Source organism: Piliocolobus tephrosceles, chromosome 6 (genome assembly GCF_002776525.5).
Source record: "Piliocolobus tephrosceles isolate RC106 chromosome 6, ASM277652v3, whole genome shotgun sequence".
In the NCBI taxonomy this organism is placed as follows: Eukaryota; Metazoa; Chordata; class Mammalia; order Primates; family Cercopithecidae; genus Piliocolobus; species Piliocolobus tephrosceles.
Genome location: NC_045439.1, coordinates 109,033,546 through 109,052,490, shown reverse-complemented (window position 1 = coordinate 109,052,490; position 18,945 = coordinate 109,033,546). Strand labels below are relative to the sequence as shown.

The following is an 18,945-nucleotide window of genomic DNA, read 5'->3' as shown; positions in this document are numbered from 1 at the left end:
GATAGATAGATAGATAGATAGATAGATAGATAGATAGATAGATAGATAGATTAGATAGATAGATAAGAGAAACAGGTCAGCTCCCAGTCTGCAGTACAGACAAATCAGTGATCAAGGTCGCTAGCAGTGTAAAGTTTACACGGACACAGTAACCATTTGGCCAAGCATTTCCTTGTCCTCATTAGTATTTGATATTGATATGTCATTTAAATTTTAAAACACGAAATCAAGAGTTTTTAGAACTATTGAAATGTCAGCATTTGGCTTTAGTTTTGTTCCCATTTATTTAGCTAAGGCTAAACTTTTAGAATAAACTGCTGAGATGAAAATTTTTTTAGTAGAAAACTGAAAATAAAAGAATCACGAATTTTAGCAATATATGGTGGCTTACACCTGTAATCCCAGCACTTTGGGAGGCTAAGGTGGGACTATTGCTTCAGCCTAGGAGTTCAAGACCAGCCTGGGCAACATGGGGAGACCTCATCTTAGCCATATGTGGTGGCTCATGCCTGTAATCCCAGGTGCTTGCGAGGAAGAGGTAAGAGGATCACTTGTTCCAGGAGTTCAAGGCTGCAGTGAGCCGTGATCACACTACCACACTTCATACTGAGTGACAGAGTGAGACTCTGTATCAATTAAAAAAAAAAGAGAGAATCATGAATTTCATTTGAGCATTACAAAGAGCTCTCTGCAGTATAAAGTTAGTGTACATCCCATCGATTTATGGCTGTAATACCTAAGTACCTAGGCCCAACAAGATAACTCCATCAAAGTACCTTTCTCATTAATGAAAAGTACTGTTATTTCTCAATCAGGCAGTAACTTCAACTTTCAAACCAAAACTAAATGAAATTCGAAGCATTTTGTACTAATGGAAACTTGATGCAGATCTAAAACCGTTTCTTATTCATGACATAGGATAAAATTTTATCTGTGAGATCTTTTGATATCATTGTTAGAAGTCCTGATAAAATTTAATCCAGGCATTTCTCCTAGTTAGTTTTTGGTATTGCTTGGGTTTTTTGTTGTTAAGTGGTGGTTGAAGAAGTGACATATTCTTGTATGAGAGCATAGTAAATAATGTTAAATTATAAAATGTAAGTCTGCCTTATACAATTATTTAAAAATATAAATCATATCTTTTCTAAATTTTAAAGCAGTTAGAGAAACCATATGTTTCTTAGTTACAGGAGACTTAAGACTAAGTAAAGATTGATAGGCAAATAGGGTAATATTTTATTCAAAATTATCTTAGTATTTTTGTCATTTATCAAAATAAATTTGAAATCATTTTAATCTTCCATTTGGACAGTATTTTATTTTAGTAAAGGGGTTTGTAATACGGTAGAAATTGTGTGTCTATGTTTCAACTGAGTAGAAGGATTTTACTTTTAACCACTCTTTTACTCTTTCCAAGTAATTTTTCCTAAATGGGCAATTTTTTAAATTTTTATTTTTATTAAGATGACATTATAGTGCTTTTTAAGGCTTTTGGTAACATTTTAAAATTCAAAATTGTTCAAAATGGCAAGTTTTTTAAAATTTGAAAACCATAGAGGTTACCGTAACAAATGTAATACTACCAAGTTTCTAGTAAAACCTCTCTTCAGATAAATCAAAATCTTGGAGTAGACAGTATATAAAGATCCTTTAACCAATCTGTAAATTAATAGTGATTAATTTAAATCATTAGTGTTCAGTGAATAGTACAAATTGAACAAATTATTAGAATTCAAAATCAAGAGGAATTCATACTGTTTTTCAGTTTGTCCCTTAATTCACAAGACCTCTTATTAATCAACTAATTAGATTTAACATTTTTCCATTGTGAGTGCTAAAGCCATTGGCCAAATTAAATGAAAACAAGTCCCTTGTTGGGTGCTCCCAGAAAAGTAAGGCCATACATAGATTGCGAAGATTGAGTATGCAGGATGGTGTCATTTAATGGCATGGGCCTTTTATTCTGAAATGGAGCTCTTCATAATCATTGAAATGTAGAGGGTAGCAGGGCTTGGGGTTTGCCTTGCCCTGCTACTCCCCCAACAGCCGCAGCCTGTCAGCTGTATGCTAACGAGGTGAACAATTAAACTGAGTCCTATCTGGCTGGCCCCACAGGCTCTAGGCTCAGACAAAGAACTGTTTATACACCTGTTGTATGTGTAGACAGAGCCATTTGAATGTGGAGCTGCAGATTAAAGGGAAGACTTGGGAGCCCAGGAGAGCAAGGGTTAAAGAGAACTATAAGAACTGTGAAAGTCAAATTCTCCAGAAAATATATGAGGGCCATTTGCAAGGGGAATCAAGTTACAAAGAAAAAGTTCCTGCTAACTTCATTAACATGAAAAACTCCAGACTTCAAGCCTTCTTCTAGTCTGAGGCCTTTTTTTAAAAGGCTTATATTTTTGCTGTGTGTGCCAGTTAAATTTTTTCGTTTGTAAACTATGTTTAAGTTCATGTGAGAAAATACTTAGTTTGTATTATTCTATAGTGTAAAAATATTTGCTGGTGTTCCTGTTGCAAAACAAATCTAGCACCCTTTCTGATTTTCCTTAAGGGAAAAGTAAAATTTCTAAGATTTATTATTTAGATAATGATCAGACATTTTTTTAATAGTTGAGTTTTTTAAAAATCAAAGAATTATTTGTACTGATGAAGTGAAAGGAAATCAGAATTCAGCAGATGCATCATCACTTAGATAAGTGAAAATTCAATTTGTTGCTGTTTAGTAGTATTGCCTTACATAGCTATAAAATGTTTCACATGTGTAACATACACTAAGTATACATATGTTTAAAATTTAAATTTTAGAAGGCTATTTCCTTTTAAATTACTTGGTGTGATAGTTCAAAATGTTATGTAAAAACAGAATTAGCACTTATTGCCAGGGATCATTGAAGTTTCAAGTCCACATTATTATAAATACAAATACACCTCAGCTTTTACTTTAACTTACAATTATTTCCCCAGCCCATCAAAATTCTCCTAGATGTATTTAATCTTTAGAGTAGGGCTTATCTTCCAAGGTTCCAAAGAATTTGCAGCCATATATTGTGTTTGCCCATATCTATTTTTATAAAATGGGATTTTGAACTTCCTTTCCTCTTAGATCACTGAGTACTTCATAGTATGAAAGCACCCTCGTTCGTTAAGAATAAACAAGACCATGATACCCTTGAAACAGAATTTCTTGAAACATTTTAAAAATAATTTGCTCTCTTGAATACAATTTTCACAGTCCATTTCTTTACTGATTGTTAGGTTGAGTACTTCAGATTCTTCTCAAGTTTTTTTAGGGGAACAACTAAATACTGAAACTTTCTGAAAGTGGGAAGTGGGGTGGAAGTCTGCCATAGTTTCTGTGGTCCCTTCCCAGCTTTAAGATTTTGTGATTCTAATACATGGTGAAATTGTGTGGTTTAGGAAAAGGGTGTAGTGGATGCATGATTATTACCTAAGGGAGTAGTGACACAAATAGTGCTCAGCAATGACCACTATTTAAAATCGTTTTAAAAGTAACTATTGAATTAAATTTTAAAATCCACTAAATGGGCTTCTTAAAAATAAAGATGAGAATAAGTGTAAAAAACAAACATTTCTTAGAAAGTGTGGTGGAAGAACGAATCTATTCTAATTAGATCTACTACCAAATGACCTGCATTGCCTAAAATTTTGCTTTGGTTCCTTTTGTTTAGCTCACAGAAAAACCAAACGATAAACTCGCATAGGGGTATTTATTCCTCTTAGGGTAAAATCATACAAAGTCATGGAAGATAAAAGCTATATTAATGACTCAAGAGGGATTCAAAGCTTGGCAGTTTACTAGGATTGAAGGATTTATTGAAAAACAGTTGTTCTCATGTATAACTGTAGGCAATAAACCTATTTAATTAAAAGCTTAATCTTCTAGTTGACACGTCTGCTACTATTCTAATAAAAACTTCATCTGTAACAAGTTTTTCTATGTATATTAATATTGCTATAGCTGACTGATGGTGTTTGCATGCTTTAGCTTTTCTATTTCAGGTTAACTGTGACTCATATAAGTTTGATTAAAGCTGGAAATAAAAATACATGCCAATTTTGCTGCCTAGCAATGCACAACTTTTGTTTAGTTCTTTTGTTGTTGTTGTTGTTGTTTGTTTTGTTTGTTTGTTTTGTTTTGTTTTTGAGACAGAGTCTTGCTCTGTCGCCCAGGCTGGAGTTCAGTGGCGCGATCTTGCTCACTGCAAGCTCCGCCTCCTGGGTTCACACCATCCTCCTGCCTCGGCCTCCCAAGTAGCTGGGACTACAGGCACCTGCCACCATGCACAGCTAATTTTTTGTATTTTTAATAGAGATAAGGTTTCACCGTGTTAGCTAGGATGGTCTCAATTTCCTAACCTTGTGATCCGCCTGCCTCTGCCTCCCAAAGTGCTGGGATTACAGGTGTGAGCCACCGTGCCCGGCCTAAATTCTTTTAATTTTGTATTGCTTTTGTTGCTCTTTCAAAAATTTTGAAGGGAGACAGAGAAAAAATAAGATACTATATATGATAGAGGGGGCAAACTTAGATAAATACTACTATTGCTTGGAATGTAGAAGTATTTTGTTAAATGCCAGTTCATGCATACTTTAATGTATTTAGGTATTATATGAAATAGATTTTCCGACTGATTATATAGGATTATTAATAGACCCTGTGATATGTACTGCATTGTGACTTATAGAATGCTTTATCAGCTCATTTGTTTCTCACAAACACCCTCTGTGGGATTTAAAATTTACAAATTAGAAGTTTCATTTTTAAAAAACGCTATGTGTTCTTTTGATTTAAAAGCAGTACTACTATGAAGTATTAATATTTTGAAATTCTCCCCAAAAACCAAAATAATGACATCCAGAAAAAGTTGCTGAAATCAGATGAGTGATACTGTTTTCTCTATTAAACCTAGTAGAATAATTTGGACAGTTATTGCCCCTGAACTATGTTGATCATTTTTTTATTTTTGGGTTTTTGTGGATTTTCTTTAGGTTGGAACTCATCGGGAAGACTCTGTCAGTCTCAATGGCAATCATTCAGTCCTGTCTAGTACAGTCACTACTTCAAGCACAGACCTGAACCATAAAACACAAGAAAATTATAGAGGTAACTATATTGTTGGTTTTCAGATTTAATGCAGACAGAGATATCATTTGGAACACTCTCACCTTTCTCACAGCTGGATTGACATCTGTGAATCAAAAGTCATTTAGGTGAGGGAATTCCAGATAGTACTGTGGAGAGCAGATATTTAGGGTTCCAACTGGCCCACCTAGGTTGACAATTACAGATACTTATTGTTGAATAGATCCACGTACAGACTGTTGTTCAGTATTTACCAGTTATCTTTTACCTCTTCCTGTTCTGTCATGTCCCTCTTCCTCAGACATTTTCCCTCATGAATGTATCTGCATGGTCCCTAGAGGCAGTGACAGATATTTCTGACTATACTGAGAGCTCCGAATGATGGAAGCTGTTGTTTTAGAGATTATCGTTTGATTGAAGAGACATATAGTTTCGATAAAAAACAAACTTGATCACTGTTCCAATAAAGCTTGCAAATAAGTGTGAAGATAGAGCACTTAAAAGTGCAAATAAGATCACCAAAATAAAGTTCTCCCAGTTACATTTAACCATGATGCCTATTTTACTGTGTATCCAGGAAGATGTTAAGCTTATGTCCTTTACCTCTGCAGCATCTTAGAAGTTAGTTTCTAAAATCCATTGTTTCTCATCCTTGTTCTTTTGTTAAATAGTGCCTGAAAGTGAGCATTACACTGGTCATGGGGGTCGGACTTGTTCTTTTAAATATAAATGCTGTCGAAAAGCACAAGGATGTGGACATACTCTTTTCAGCTCTAAATAGTATACTTTCCTACATCTTCAAACCTCCATCCTAACCCTGTAACCGCTAAGGATATTCACCAGTTAGAAAGCTTTTTATTGTCTTAGCTCTAATTCATAAATGCATCTCGTCTTTTATCTTTCCTTTGCCTCTTTGTTAGGTGGCTTGCAGAGTCAGTCTGGAACTGTTGTTACAACAGAAATCAAGACTGAAAACAAAGAAAAGGATGAAAACCTTCATGAACCTCCTTCATCAGATGACATGAAGTCAGATGATGAATCCTCCCAAAAAGACATCAAGGTTTCATCTAGAGGAAGAACAAGGTATTTGTTAGCATCCAGGTTTTAAATTTTATTCATTTTCCATAGGTAAAAATACTTGAGAAGTTGGGTGTCATGCATTTATTAACTGCCAGCTATGTTCTAGGTATCGTGTTAGGATTTTTGTGTATGTTGTCTCAATCACCACGTCATCCCTATAAACTAGAAGTATATGAAGGTTTGATTTCAAAATTATGTTTTCCTTCATACTACACCATTTGAGGGACTATATATAAAATATATCTCTTCGCTCAAGTTGCTTAGTCTGTTAGACAAGTAGAAGGTAAAATAGCTAAAAGAAGTTAAATTATGTATTAGGGACATTTAGATAGATTTTATCAATTAATATTTGAATATGGTCAGGTGTCACTTAACAACGGGATATATTCTAAGAAATGCATTGCTAGGCAATTTCATCATTGTGCAAACATACAGTATACTTTCACAAACCTAACCTGTTCCTAGGCTGTATACCTGTATACCATGTTAGTGAACTGAGTGCTGTAGGCAATTGTAACACAATGGTAAGAATTTATGTATCTAAACACCTAAAAGGCACAGTAAAAATAAAAGATAAAATATGGTACACCTGTATAGGGCACTTATCTTGAATAGAGCTTACAGGACTCGAAATTGCTCTGGGTGATTCAGTGAGCAGGTGAGTGAATGTGAAGGCCTAGGACATTTCTGTACACTATTGTAGACTTTACAGACACTGTACATTTAGGCTATATTTCGTTTATTAAAACATATTTCTCTTCGATAGTAAATTAACCTTAGCTTACTGTATGTCTTTTACTTTAAAAACTTTTACATTATTTTTAATTTTTTGACTCTGTAGTGATAGCTTAAAACACAAACACATTATATAGCTATACAAAAATACTTTCTTTAAATTCTTTTGTAAGCTTTTTTTGTTTGTTTGTTTGTTTGTTTTGGTTTTTTTTTTTTGTTTTGAAATGGAGTCTTGCTCTGTCACCCAGGCTGGAATGCAGTGGCATCATCTCGGCTCACTGCAACCCCCATCTCCTGGGTTCAGATGATTCTCCTGCCTTAGCCTCCCAAGTAGCTGGGATTGCAGGCACCCCTCACCACTCCAGGCTAATTTTTGTAGTTTTACTAGAGACGGGGTTTCACCATGTTGGCCAGGCAAGTCTGGAACTCCTGACCACAAGTGATCTGCCTACCTCAGCCTCCCAAAATGCTGGGATTACAGGCATGAGGGACTGTACCCAGCCTTTGTAAGCTTTTTTCTATTTAAATTTTTTTTTTTACTTTTCAAACTTTGTTGTTAAAAACTAAGACACAAACACACATGTTAGCCTAGGCCTCCACAAAGTCAAGATCATTAATATCACTGTCTTCCACCTCCACATCTTGTCCCACTGAACGTCTTCACAGGCAGTAACATGCAGGAAGCTGTCATCTCCTATGGTAACAAAGCCCTCTTCTGGAATACCTCCTAAAGGAGCTGCCTTCAGGTCTTACAGTTAACCTTTTCTTTTTTTGTTGTTTTTTTGAGATGGAGTCTCACTCTTGTCATCCAGGCTGGAGTGCAGTGGTACAATCTCAGCTCACTGCAACCTCCGCCTCCTGGGCTCAAGCAGTTCTCTTGCCTCAGCCTCCAGAGTAGCTGGGACTACAGGTGCCTGCCACCACACCCGGTGAAGTTTTGTATTTTTAGTAGAGATGGTTTTTCGCCATGTTGGCCAGGCTGGTTTCGAACTCCTGACCTCCAGTGATCCGCCTGCCTTGGCCTCCTAAAGTGCTGGGATTACAGACGTGGGCCACCGCACCCAGCCAACTTTTTTTTAAGTTAGAAGTATACTCTAATGATAAAAAGTATAGTATAGTATAGTATAGCAGCACCCAGCCAACTTTTTTTTAAGTTAGAAGTATACTCTAATGATAAAAAGTATAGTATAGTATAGTATAGTATAAATACATAAACCAATAACATAACTAGTTATTATTATCGAGTACAGCAGGTCCTCAAAAAACATCAGTTTGTGAAATGATGAGAAAAAAAAATTGATTCCTAGCTGGAGCCTCTTTCATTGTGGAGTTGGTACATTCTTCCCACGTCTCCTCATGTGGGTTTTCTCTGAGTACTCCAGTTTCTTCCTTCACCCCGAAAATGTGTGTTAGGTTGATTAACGTGTCTAAATTTTCCCAGTATGAGAACGTGTGGGTGTGTGTGAGAGTGTGCCCTGCAATGAAATGGCATCCTGTCCAGGGTTGTTTCTGCCTTGCTCCCTGAGCTGCTGGGATAGGCTCCAGCCTCCCACTGACCCTGAACTGGAATAATTGGGTAAATAATAATCTTACTTATTTTTATGAGTCTTTCTTAAATATATGAATAGTTCACATTTATTTCATTGTTTAATATTAAAGTGTATTTTGGTCTTTATTTAGAAGTTTGGTGGTATTTTGTCACCAGAAATGTACTGTAGGAACTTACCTCTTATTTATATCAATTAACCTATGATAAAACTGGCTTTATTGTATGTCATTTTGCATGAAGTTGCAGTTTCCAAGAACTGATCAGTGACACTGAGGACTTGCTGTAGTGTGTACTGTACTTCATTGCATGCTTTTATACAACTGGCAGCACGGTAGGTTTGTTTATATCAGCACCTATACAAACAGTGCATTACATGACTAACGTGCTGCAGCCTTACCACAGCTATATTACTAGATAATAGACATTTTTTAGCTCCAATATAATAAGACCACTGTCATATATGTAGTCCTTCTTTGACGAGAATGTTATTATGGGCTCATAACTGTATATTAATATAAGGGCTAAGTATATGGTAAGACTGATTTAATTAAACAAGGGGTCAGCAAATTTTTTTTTTTTTTTTTTTTTTGAGGTGGAGTCTCGCTCTGTCACCCGGACTGGAGTGCAGTGGCCGGATCTCAGCTCACTGCAAGCTCTGCCTCCCGGGTTTACGCCATTCTCCTGCCTCAGCCTCCGGAGTAGCTGGGACTACAGGCGCCCGCCACCTCGCCCGGCTAGTTTTTTTTGTATTTTTAGTAGAGACGGGGTTTCACCGTGTTAGCCAGGATGGTCTCGATCTCCTGACCTCGTGATCCGCCCGTCTCGGCCTCCCAAAGTGCTGGGATTACAGGCTTGAGCCACCGCGCCCGGCCAGGGGTCAGCAAATTATGGCCCATGGGCCTACCCAGCTCACTGCCTATTTTTGTTTTTGTTTTTATTTTATTTGTGTGTGTGTGTGTGTGTGTGTATTTTAAGACAGGGTCTCGCTGTCACCCAGGCTGGAATGCCATGGGGTGATCTTGGCTCACTGCAGCCTCAGCCTCCCAAGTGCCTGGGATAACAGGCAGGCACCATGCCTCGCTAATTTTTGTGTTTTTAGTAGAGACAGGGTTTCACCGTGTTTTCCAGGCTGGTTTCAAACTCCTGGCCTCAAGTGATCTGCTCACCTCGTCCTCCCAAAGTGCTGGGATTACAGGTGTGAGCCACTGCGCCCAGGTGCTGCCTGTTTTTATAAAGTTTTATTAGAACACCACCATGCCCCATTCATTTACCCATTGTCTGTGGCTGTTTTCATACTGCATTGCCAGACTAGAATAGTTGCCACAGAGACTACATGGCCCACCAAAGCTGAGAATATTTACCATCGGTCCTTCTCAAAAAATGTTTGTTTTTAACAAACATTTAAATAGTAATTTGAGAAAAGTATGAAAAAGGAAGTATTGGCCGGGCGCGGTGGCTCAAGCCTGTAATCCCAGCACTTTGGGAGGCCGAGACGGGCGGATCACGAGGTCAGGAGATCGAGACCATCCTGGCTAACACGGTGAAACCCCGTCTCTACTAAAAATACAAAAAAAACTAGCCGGGCGAGGTGGCGGGCGCCTGTAGTCCCAGCTACTCCGGAGGCTGAGGCAGGAGAATGGCGTAAACCCGGGAGGCGGAGCTTGCAGTGAGCTGAGATCTGGCCACTGCACTCCAGCTCGGGCGACAGAGCAAGACTCCGTCTCAAAAAAAAAAAAAAAAAAAAAAAGAAAAAGGAAGTATTCTAGGCAGAATGATGTCATGGAGTTTTCTAGAAAATGGGCTTGACCTTGCTTTGAAGTATGAATACAGACACATAGTACATTAGTTTCAAGTGATTTCCAGATTTTTCCTTCAAATTTTTCTTCCAGTTCTACATTAAAATTAGATGAGTTAGGCCAGGCACAGTGGCTCATGCCTATAATCCCAGCACTTTGGGTGGCTAAGGCAGGAGGATCACTTGAGACCAGAAGTTCAAGACCAGCCTGGGCTACATAGCTAGATTCTGTCTCTACAAAAAGTTATAAAAACCAGCGAGGCATGGTGGCAAACGCCCGTAGTCCCAGCTACTTGGGAGTGTAAGGCAGGAAGATTGCTTCAGTTCAGAAGTTTAAGGCTATAGTGAGACGTGATCATGCCACTGCGCTCTAGCCTGGCTGACACGGAAATGCTGTCTCTAAAAAAAGAATACTTTTTTTGATGAAAATTTAAAAGTTAGATAATTTAGTATATTTGTGGTACACCCTATTTCTTGGCATACATACTCATTTATCAATGATATGTATATATCTTATACAGATTTAAAACATCGTTCTTTGTGTTGAATTATGGTGCAATGAGGATGGTAGATAAAACTAAAAGAAGCAGAATGGTCCTTTCTGTCATTCACATACTTAAAAGGGGTCCTTTTGCTCTTTTGACATTCTCACTGTTTTCAACACCTAAACATTTATCTTGGGAAAAAGGAAATCTTACGATGTTAATGTTGTTACTTTAATATGCTTTGTACTCAACTACCAGGGGCATAAGGAAGGAAAAACTGTGTCAAGGAATTCAGAGACCACTTTATGGAGGCATCTTAACTCTTACATAGTTTTTATTCAAATAGAATTTTAACGGAAACAATTTACATCTTTCCTCCGTATTCATCTTTTTATAGATCAGGAATCAGCAAACTTTCTCTATAAAGTCCCAAATAGTGACTCTTTTAGGCTTTATTGGACATATAGTGTCTGTCACAGCTACTCACCTCTGCCATCATAGCACAAAAGTAGTCAAAGTCAAATGGGTATCGCTGTTCCAAAAAAATTTTACTTACAAAAACGGATGACCAGCTCAAAGATCAGTTTGCTGACCCATATTATAGGTCTTCAAAAATTAGGAGGCAGCATTAATAGGTTAGTAATAGTCCATAATAATGAATAGGTTAATAACATGACCCTTGGACAAAATAAGGGTTTGAATTGTGGTTCCATTACATACTTGCCAAGTGACTTTGGGCAAGTCTTTGAGCTCAGTTTCTTCTTCTCTAAAAAGAGACTTTCTGTTACAGGATTCTTGTAGGAATAACCTGAAAATGATGCATGTAAAACCCTTTGCACACTGTGTAGCACACAGTAAGCACTCAATAACGATACTATATCTACTGTTACAGTGGTAATGTTATGGTGGTAATTTTAAGTGTATGGTGTAGGCTTGCTTCCATGGAGCACTGACCTGACATCTCATCATTATACTGCCACCAATTAGCTATGTGATCCTAGGTCTTGAAGTGGTTCTCAGCCCTGCTGCACAGACCCTGGAACATTTTAGAAATACAGGTGCCTAGGCCCCAACCCAAACTCACTAAATTAGTGAGTCTAGCATCCCTGGTAGTGAGACCTGGAAAGCTGTGTTTTTTAAGTGCTCCTGGAGATTCCAATGAGTGGCTCTCTGTGGACACCATTGGGCTCGTTGATCTTTAAAAGCCTTTTTGAAGTCAAAGAACCAGTGATTTTCTTTTGTCAAAAGATATTGCATACTTTTTAGAGACAGGGTCTCTGTTTGTCACCCAGGCTGGAGTGCAGTGGCCAATAACCTCAAACTGCTGGACTCAAGCAGTTCCCCCATGCCCGCCTCAGCTTCCCAAACCACTAAGGTTACAAGCACGAGCCACCATGCCTGGCCTGTGTACTTGTTCTTTTATTAGAATACTCAGGGTATTAAAGAAGAGGTAAAAATGTCTGCTATTTTTGCACATTATTTCAGGGTTCTGAGAAGCCATGGTCAGTAATTTATATCTGAATTATAAATAGAACTTTCTATAAGCTGTTACAGAGCATCTCCCTCATATTTTTTCTCTGATTATATAGTCTATTTTTATTACAGAAATTTAGAAAACACAGAAAAGTATACACAGAAATCACAAGAAACCCCACTATTCAGAATTAACCACTGTTTACTTTTTTTTTTTTTTCGTGATAAGTTCTAATTTGATTTCACTGTGGTCTGAGAGACAGTTTGTTGTGATTTCTATTCTTTTACATTTGCTCAGGAGTGCTTTACTTCCAATTATGTGGTCAATTTTAGAATAAGTGCGATGTGGTGCTGAGATCTGTTGATTTGGGGTGGAGAGTTCTGTAGATGACTGTTAAGTCCGCCTGGTCCAGAGCTGAGTTCAAGTCCTGAATATCCTTGTTAATTTTCTGTCTCGTTGATCTAATATTGACAGTGGGGTGTTAAAGTCTCACGTTATTATTGTGTGGGAGTCTAAGTCTCTTTGTAGGTCTGTAAGAACTTACTTTATGAATCTGGGTGCTCCTGTATTGGGTGTGTATATATTTAGGATAGTTAGCTCTTCTTGTTGCATTGATCCCTTTACCATTATGTAATGGCCTTCTTTGTCTCTTTTTATCTTTGTTGGTTGAAAGTCTGCTTTATCAGAGACCAGGATTGCAACCCCTGCTTGCTTTTTTTTTTTTTTTTTTTTTTTCGTTCTGTTTGCTTGGTAGATCTTCCTCCATCCCTTTATTTTGAGCCTATGTTTGTCTTTGCACGTGACGTGGGTCTCCTGAGTACAGGACATTGATGGGTCTTGACTCTGTCCAATTTGTCAGTCTCTGTCTTTTAATTGGGGCATTTAGCCCATTTACATTTAAGGTTAATATTGTTATGTGTTAATTTGATCCTGTCATTATGATACTACTGGTTATTTTGCCCATTAATTGATGCAGTTTCTTCATAGCGTCAGTGGTCTTTACAATTTGGCACGTTTTTGCAGTGGCTGGTACCGGTCGTTTCTTTCCATGTTTAGTGCTTCCTTCAGGAGCTCTTGTAAGGCAGGCCTGGTGGTGAGAGAATCTCTCAGCATTTGCTTGTCTGTAAAGGATTTTATTTCTCTTTCACTTATGAAGCTTAGTTTGGCTGGATATGAAAATTTTCTGAGTTGAAAATTCTTTTGTTTAAGAATGTTAAATATTGGCCCCCACTCTCTTCTGGCCTGTAGGGTTTCTGCTGAGAGATCCACTGTTAGTCTGATGGGCTCCCCTTTGTGGGTAATCTGATCTTGCTCTCTGGCTGCCCTTAACATTTTTTCCTTCATTTCAGCCTTGGTGAATCTGACAATTATGTGTCTTGGAGTTGCTCTTCTTGAGGAGTATCTTTGTGGTGTTCTCTGTATTTCCTGATTTTGAATGTTGGCCTGCCTTGCTAGGTTGGGGAGGTTCTCCTGGATAATACCCTGAAGAGTGTTTTCTAACTTGGTTCCATTCTCCCCATCACTTTCAGGTATATCAATCAAACGTAGATTTGTTCTTTTCGCATAGTCCCATATTTCTTGGAGGCTTTGTTCATTGGTTTTCACTCTTTTTTCTCTAATCTTGTCTTCTCGCTTTATTTCATTAATTTGATCTTCAATCACTGATATCCTTTCTTCTGCTTGATCAAATCAGCTATTGAAGCTTGTGTATGCTTCACGAACTTCTCGTACTATGGTTTTCAGCTCCATCAGGTTATTTAAGGTCCTCTCTACACTGGTTATTCTATTTAGCCATTCGTCTAGCCTTTTTTCAAAGTTTTTTGCTTCCTTACAGTGGGTTAGAACATGCTCCTTTAGCCTGGAGAAGTTTGTTGTCACTGACCTTCTGAAGCCTGCTTCTGTCAGCTTATCAGACTCATTCTCCATCCAGTTTTGCTCCCTTGTTGATAACAACAGTTGTATCCCTTTGGAGGAGAAGCAGCGTTCTGGCTTTTGGAATTTTCAGCCTTTCTGCTCTGGCTGGGCAGATAAAACCCCACAAAGATAAGGTTTTATTTATCTGCCTTTGGTTTTTGATGTTGGTGACCTACAAATGGGGTTTTGGTGTGGATGTCCTTTTTGTTGATGTTGCTGCTATTCCTTTCTGTTTGTTAGTTTTCCTTCTGACAGACCGGCCCCTCAGCTGCAGGTCTGTTGGGAGTTTGCTGGAGGTCCACTCCAGACCCTGTTTTCCTGGGTATCACCAGCAGAGGCTGCAGAACAGCAAATATTACTGCCTGATCCTTTCTCTGAAAGTTTCATCCCACAGGGGCACCCGCCTGTGTGAAGTGTCTTTCGGTCCCTCCTGGGAGGTGTCTCCCAGTCAGGCTACACGGGGGTCAGGGACCCACTTGAGGAGGCAGTCTGTCCGTTATCAGAGCTCGAATGCCATGCTGGGAGAACCACTGTTCTCTTCAAAGCTGTCAGGCAGGGCTGTTTAAGTCTGGAGAAGCTGTCTGCTGCTTTTTGTTCAGATATGCCCTGCCCCACAGGTGGAGTCCAGAGAGGCAGTAGGCCTTGCTGGGCTGCAGTGGGCTCCACCCAGTTTGAGCTTCCCTGCCGCTTTGTTTACACTGTGAGCATAGAACTGCCTACTCAAGCCTCAGCATGGCAGATGCCCTTTCTTCGGCCAAACTTAAGCATCCCAGGTCGGTCTCAGACTGCTGTGCTAGCAGCAAGCAAGGATCCGTGGGCCTGAGACCCACTGTGCCAGGCACGGGAGGGAATCTCCTCGTCTTGCAAAGACCATGGGAAAAGCGCAGTATTTGGGCAGGAGTGTACTGCTGCTCCAGGTACAGTCACTCATGGCTTCCCTTGGCTAGGAAAGGGTAATACCCCAACCCCTTGTGCTTCCTGGGTGAGGCGATGCCCCACCCTGCTTCAACTCACCCTCCATTGGCTGCACCCACTGTCCAGCCATTCCCAGTGAGATGAACCAGGTACCTCAGTTGGAAATGCAGAAATCACCCATCTTCTGCATCAATCTTGCTGGGAGCTGTAGACCAGAGCTCTTCCTATTCGGCCATCTTGGAAGTGACCCACCTCAACAATGTATTTTTTTAAAGTGTTGTGTTTTTTGTTTTGGATCAGCTTTATTGAGGCTTAATACACATGTAATAATAAAATTCACTAATTTTAAATATACAGTCTGTATGTATGTTAAAATGTGTATATTTTGTCATTTTGACAAGTGTAAAAGTTATATAGCAGCCACCATATTCATAATGTTGAATATTTTCACCACCTCAAAAAATGTCCTTGTTCCCCTTGGTAGTGAGTCCCTTTCCTCAATCCCATGGTCCTTGGCAGCCATTGATCTGCTTTCTGTTACCATAGTTTTGTCTTCTCTAGAAGTTCACGTAAATGGAATTGTAGAGTATGTATATGATCTTTCATGACTGGCTTTTTTTACTTAGCATAATCTGCAGCTTGATTTTAGAAACTACATAACGGTGCATTGTCTGAATGTACTATGATTTATTTAACCCATTTCCTATTATTAGATCCCAATATATTGCTAATGTAAATAATTCTGTGATCATCTCCCTTTACATAAATTTCTATGTGCATCTCTAATTATATCCTTAGGATGAATTTCCAAAGTTGGAATTGCTGATCAACAGGTAATAAACATTAGGGCTCTGGATTCGTTTTGCCAATTTGCCCTTCAAAAAATTGTGTCTTTTCTCCCGTGTTTTATAATCATCATCACTGATGATAATTTCTCTCTAGAACAAAAAATAGCCATTTTCTGAGATACTTCTCTCAATCTGTATCTTAAGCTTTCCTTCTTTCTTCTTACCAGGTAACCGCCAGAGTATATTTAAGAGCATAAGCTAAGTAAATTATACATTCATGTACTAGTAGGGCTTTCAAACTGTAATGTGTGTATCAGTCATCTGGGGAACATGTTAAAATGCAGCTTCTAATTCAGTAAGATGGGAGTAGAACCTGAGAGATTCTACTCCAGTATTTTTAATAAGCTCCCAGTAATGCTGATGCTGCTGATTTGTGGATCACATTCTGTGTAGCAAGGTGCTAGTATATTATGTAGTTGTTGATCTTATATTTGTGAAGAGTTTCTGGAGAAATCTTTATGCTATAATATGCAATGAAAAATGCACTTCAGAGTGTGTGTATGTGGTATATTTCAACTATATGACTGTATATATGCATTGAAGAAAAATTGAAAACGAATATACAGTCATGTTAACTGCACCTATTACAACTGTTTACAAAATGTATAGGTAGTTTTCATATCCATCTTTACGCTTTATAGTTGTGCGCAATCAGCATATCTAACCTTATAGGGAACCTAATAGACTTTGTCGTTACTTTATTTTCTAGCAGTACTAATGAAGATGAGGATTTGAACCCTGAACAGAAGATAGAAAGGGAGAAGGAGAGGCGGATGGCTAACAATGCCAGAGAACGCTTACGCGTGCGGGATATTAATGAAGCATTCAAAGAGCTTGGCCGAATGTGTCAACTTCACTTGAAGAGTGAAAAACCCCAAACAAAACTCCTTATTCTTCATCAAGCTGTGGCAGTCATCCTTAGTCTAGAACAGCAAGTCAGAGGTAAGTAGGTTCAGCCGAGATGTATAACTGTTCTGCTTCAAATGGGCAGACATTTCTGTTTATAGTTGCTCTTCTGCTTGGGGAAGTTGTTATTTCTCGCAGTACTTCTGCCACTGTATCATCAGGGTCGTTTTCCTTGTATTCTCACCTCTGTCTCACGGTATTACCCAGTATCTGTGGGCTCAGTGTTCTCAACCATTAGAGAGTAATTCTGTGAAACAAAGCAGAGAACAAACAGCCTCTACCTGCTGCTCAGCAGTAGTGCTTTGTGTCACTTTGCTCTGGTTGCTTCTGATCTCTCAACCATCAAATTTACCTGCCTGGACCTGCCCTCCTCCCTGCTCTTTATGTGTTTCCTACTTCTCTGTATTCATTTTCTTGCCTGCTCTACTTTAGAGTATCTACCATGCCCTGCTGGTTAATAGGATGCCTTGTCATGGTCCCTTCTGCCTTTGCCAGATACCTTTACACCCATATAAATAAGGTCTCAGGGCTTCTTTGTTGACCCCAGACCAGGAACACCAAAAACTTTTTGGGCTAACATACATGGGCATGCCTGTGTGTCCTTAAGGGCAAAACAGCTCACCCACTGCTGACTCACTTTGATTTTTCAGGAAGTTTGTTGCAGCCTTGAAGAACCTTTGAAACTTCATTTGTGCAATGTGTATTTATTGCATACCTCCTGTGTTCCAACCAGCTATGTCCTAGACCCTGGGTTATCAAATAATAGAAACTTCTTGTCTTTAAGAGGTTTTACCATCAAGTTTGAGTTTCTCCATATACTTACATATTGTCTTAAAATATCCTAAGCCTTTTTGCAAGGAATTCATAGATGTGGCCCCAGGTTCCAGATCTGACCACTAGTCTCTCTGAGAGGAATTCTTTGGATTTTGTGTGAAGAAGATTCAAAAAAGAATAGGGTGGGCAAATGCTTGAAAACTACAGCCATGGAGCCTCAGCATAGATTGCAGAATGAGTACTCTTTCTTAGGAAAACCAGAGTTAGATAACTTAAACAAACTTGCAGAAATATATACAGTAGTAGTTAATTCATCCACTTCCCTCCAATATATTTAATGAATAAGAATGAGGGATAGATCATTTTGTGTATAATCAACCTAACATTAAAAATGGATACTTGCTCCTCTTCTCCCAAGGTCCTCGAAATATCTGTGGAGTATAAATGTTAATGAAACCTAATCTTCAAAGAGTTATAGACTCCCTTCGGATATCCATGAGGAGGCCGATTGTTACCCACTCACCTGTGGCAGAAACAGTGGTTCCTTGAACTACTGATACCTCCTGTCACTTTACCAATTTTTTTTTTTTTTCCTTGAATTATGTCTGACACCCTTTGTCTCGCTCTGAAGGCAGCAAGGCACCTATGTTCAGTGTTTCAAGTACACTCATCCTCCTCCTCTTCAGCCCAGGGTATCTTCTACCCTGACTTCATCCAGCCATTTATTGTTAAAGCCACTGCCTCCCTCTCAGCTGTGAAAGTCTTACTGTCTGGTGAACAGGAGTACCAGAATTTATTCTAATACACAGCACCTTTTCCTCCTATAGTGCATTAGAATCAGAATGCAGTCATTTGTGTTTTTAAAAACTTTTTTTTTAAACACAGAGATACCTACTTCAGATCTAAGCCATTAAAACGAGAAATACTTCTGTGTTTGAAAAACACAAACATAAATAAATAAAACATAAATTCTACCATGCCTAGATAGACCTTATTCATTTGTAACATTGGAATTTGCGGTGGTTCCATGCGGGCACCTAGAACAGAAAAGCTGAGTCTAAGAGAAGATCTATCATCTAGGCTTTCTTACTACTGACTTTCTGGTCTGTTATGGGTACTGACTACTTCATACAGTTGTGCAAAGCTCTGTCTAAGGAGTCTTTGACTGATGAGAATTTGAACAGATTTCAAATACACTGAACTGTAACTTTGTTAGGGATTACTTTGATGTTCAGAAAAGCCTGCTTCTCCCCTGCCTTCAGGCTGGGCTTGAAGCCTTGTCTTAGGACTTTACATAAAAGCCCAGGGATCTTTGTAAGGTATGTATGTATGTATGTATGTATGTATGTATGTATGTATGTATGTA

The 18,945-nt window shown here is 38.7% G+C and overlaps 1 protein-coding gene across 7 annotated transcripts in view; it reads left to right on the top strand.

Annotated features, from left to right (window-relative positions):
• Positions 1-18,945, top strand: part of TCF12 (transcription factor 12) — a 423,136-nt gene that overhangs the window by 390,663 nt on the left and 13,528 nt on the right. For 5 of the 7 annotated variants that reach the window (XM_023228652.2, XM_023228649.2, XM_023228656.2 and 2 more), the window contains 3 exons: positions 5,011-5,125; positions 6,025-6,187; positions 16,609-16,841. In XM_023228652.2, coding sequence (XP_023084420.1) covers positions 5,011-5,125; positions 6,025-6,187; positions 16,609-16,841 — 511 coding nt within the window. The remainder of the gene's footprint in view (positions 1-5,010; positions 5,126-6,024; positions 6,188-16,608; positions 16,842-18,945) is intronic. The other 2 variants (XM_023228653.2, XM_023228651.2) reach the window with 1 other exon arrangement.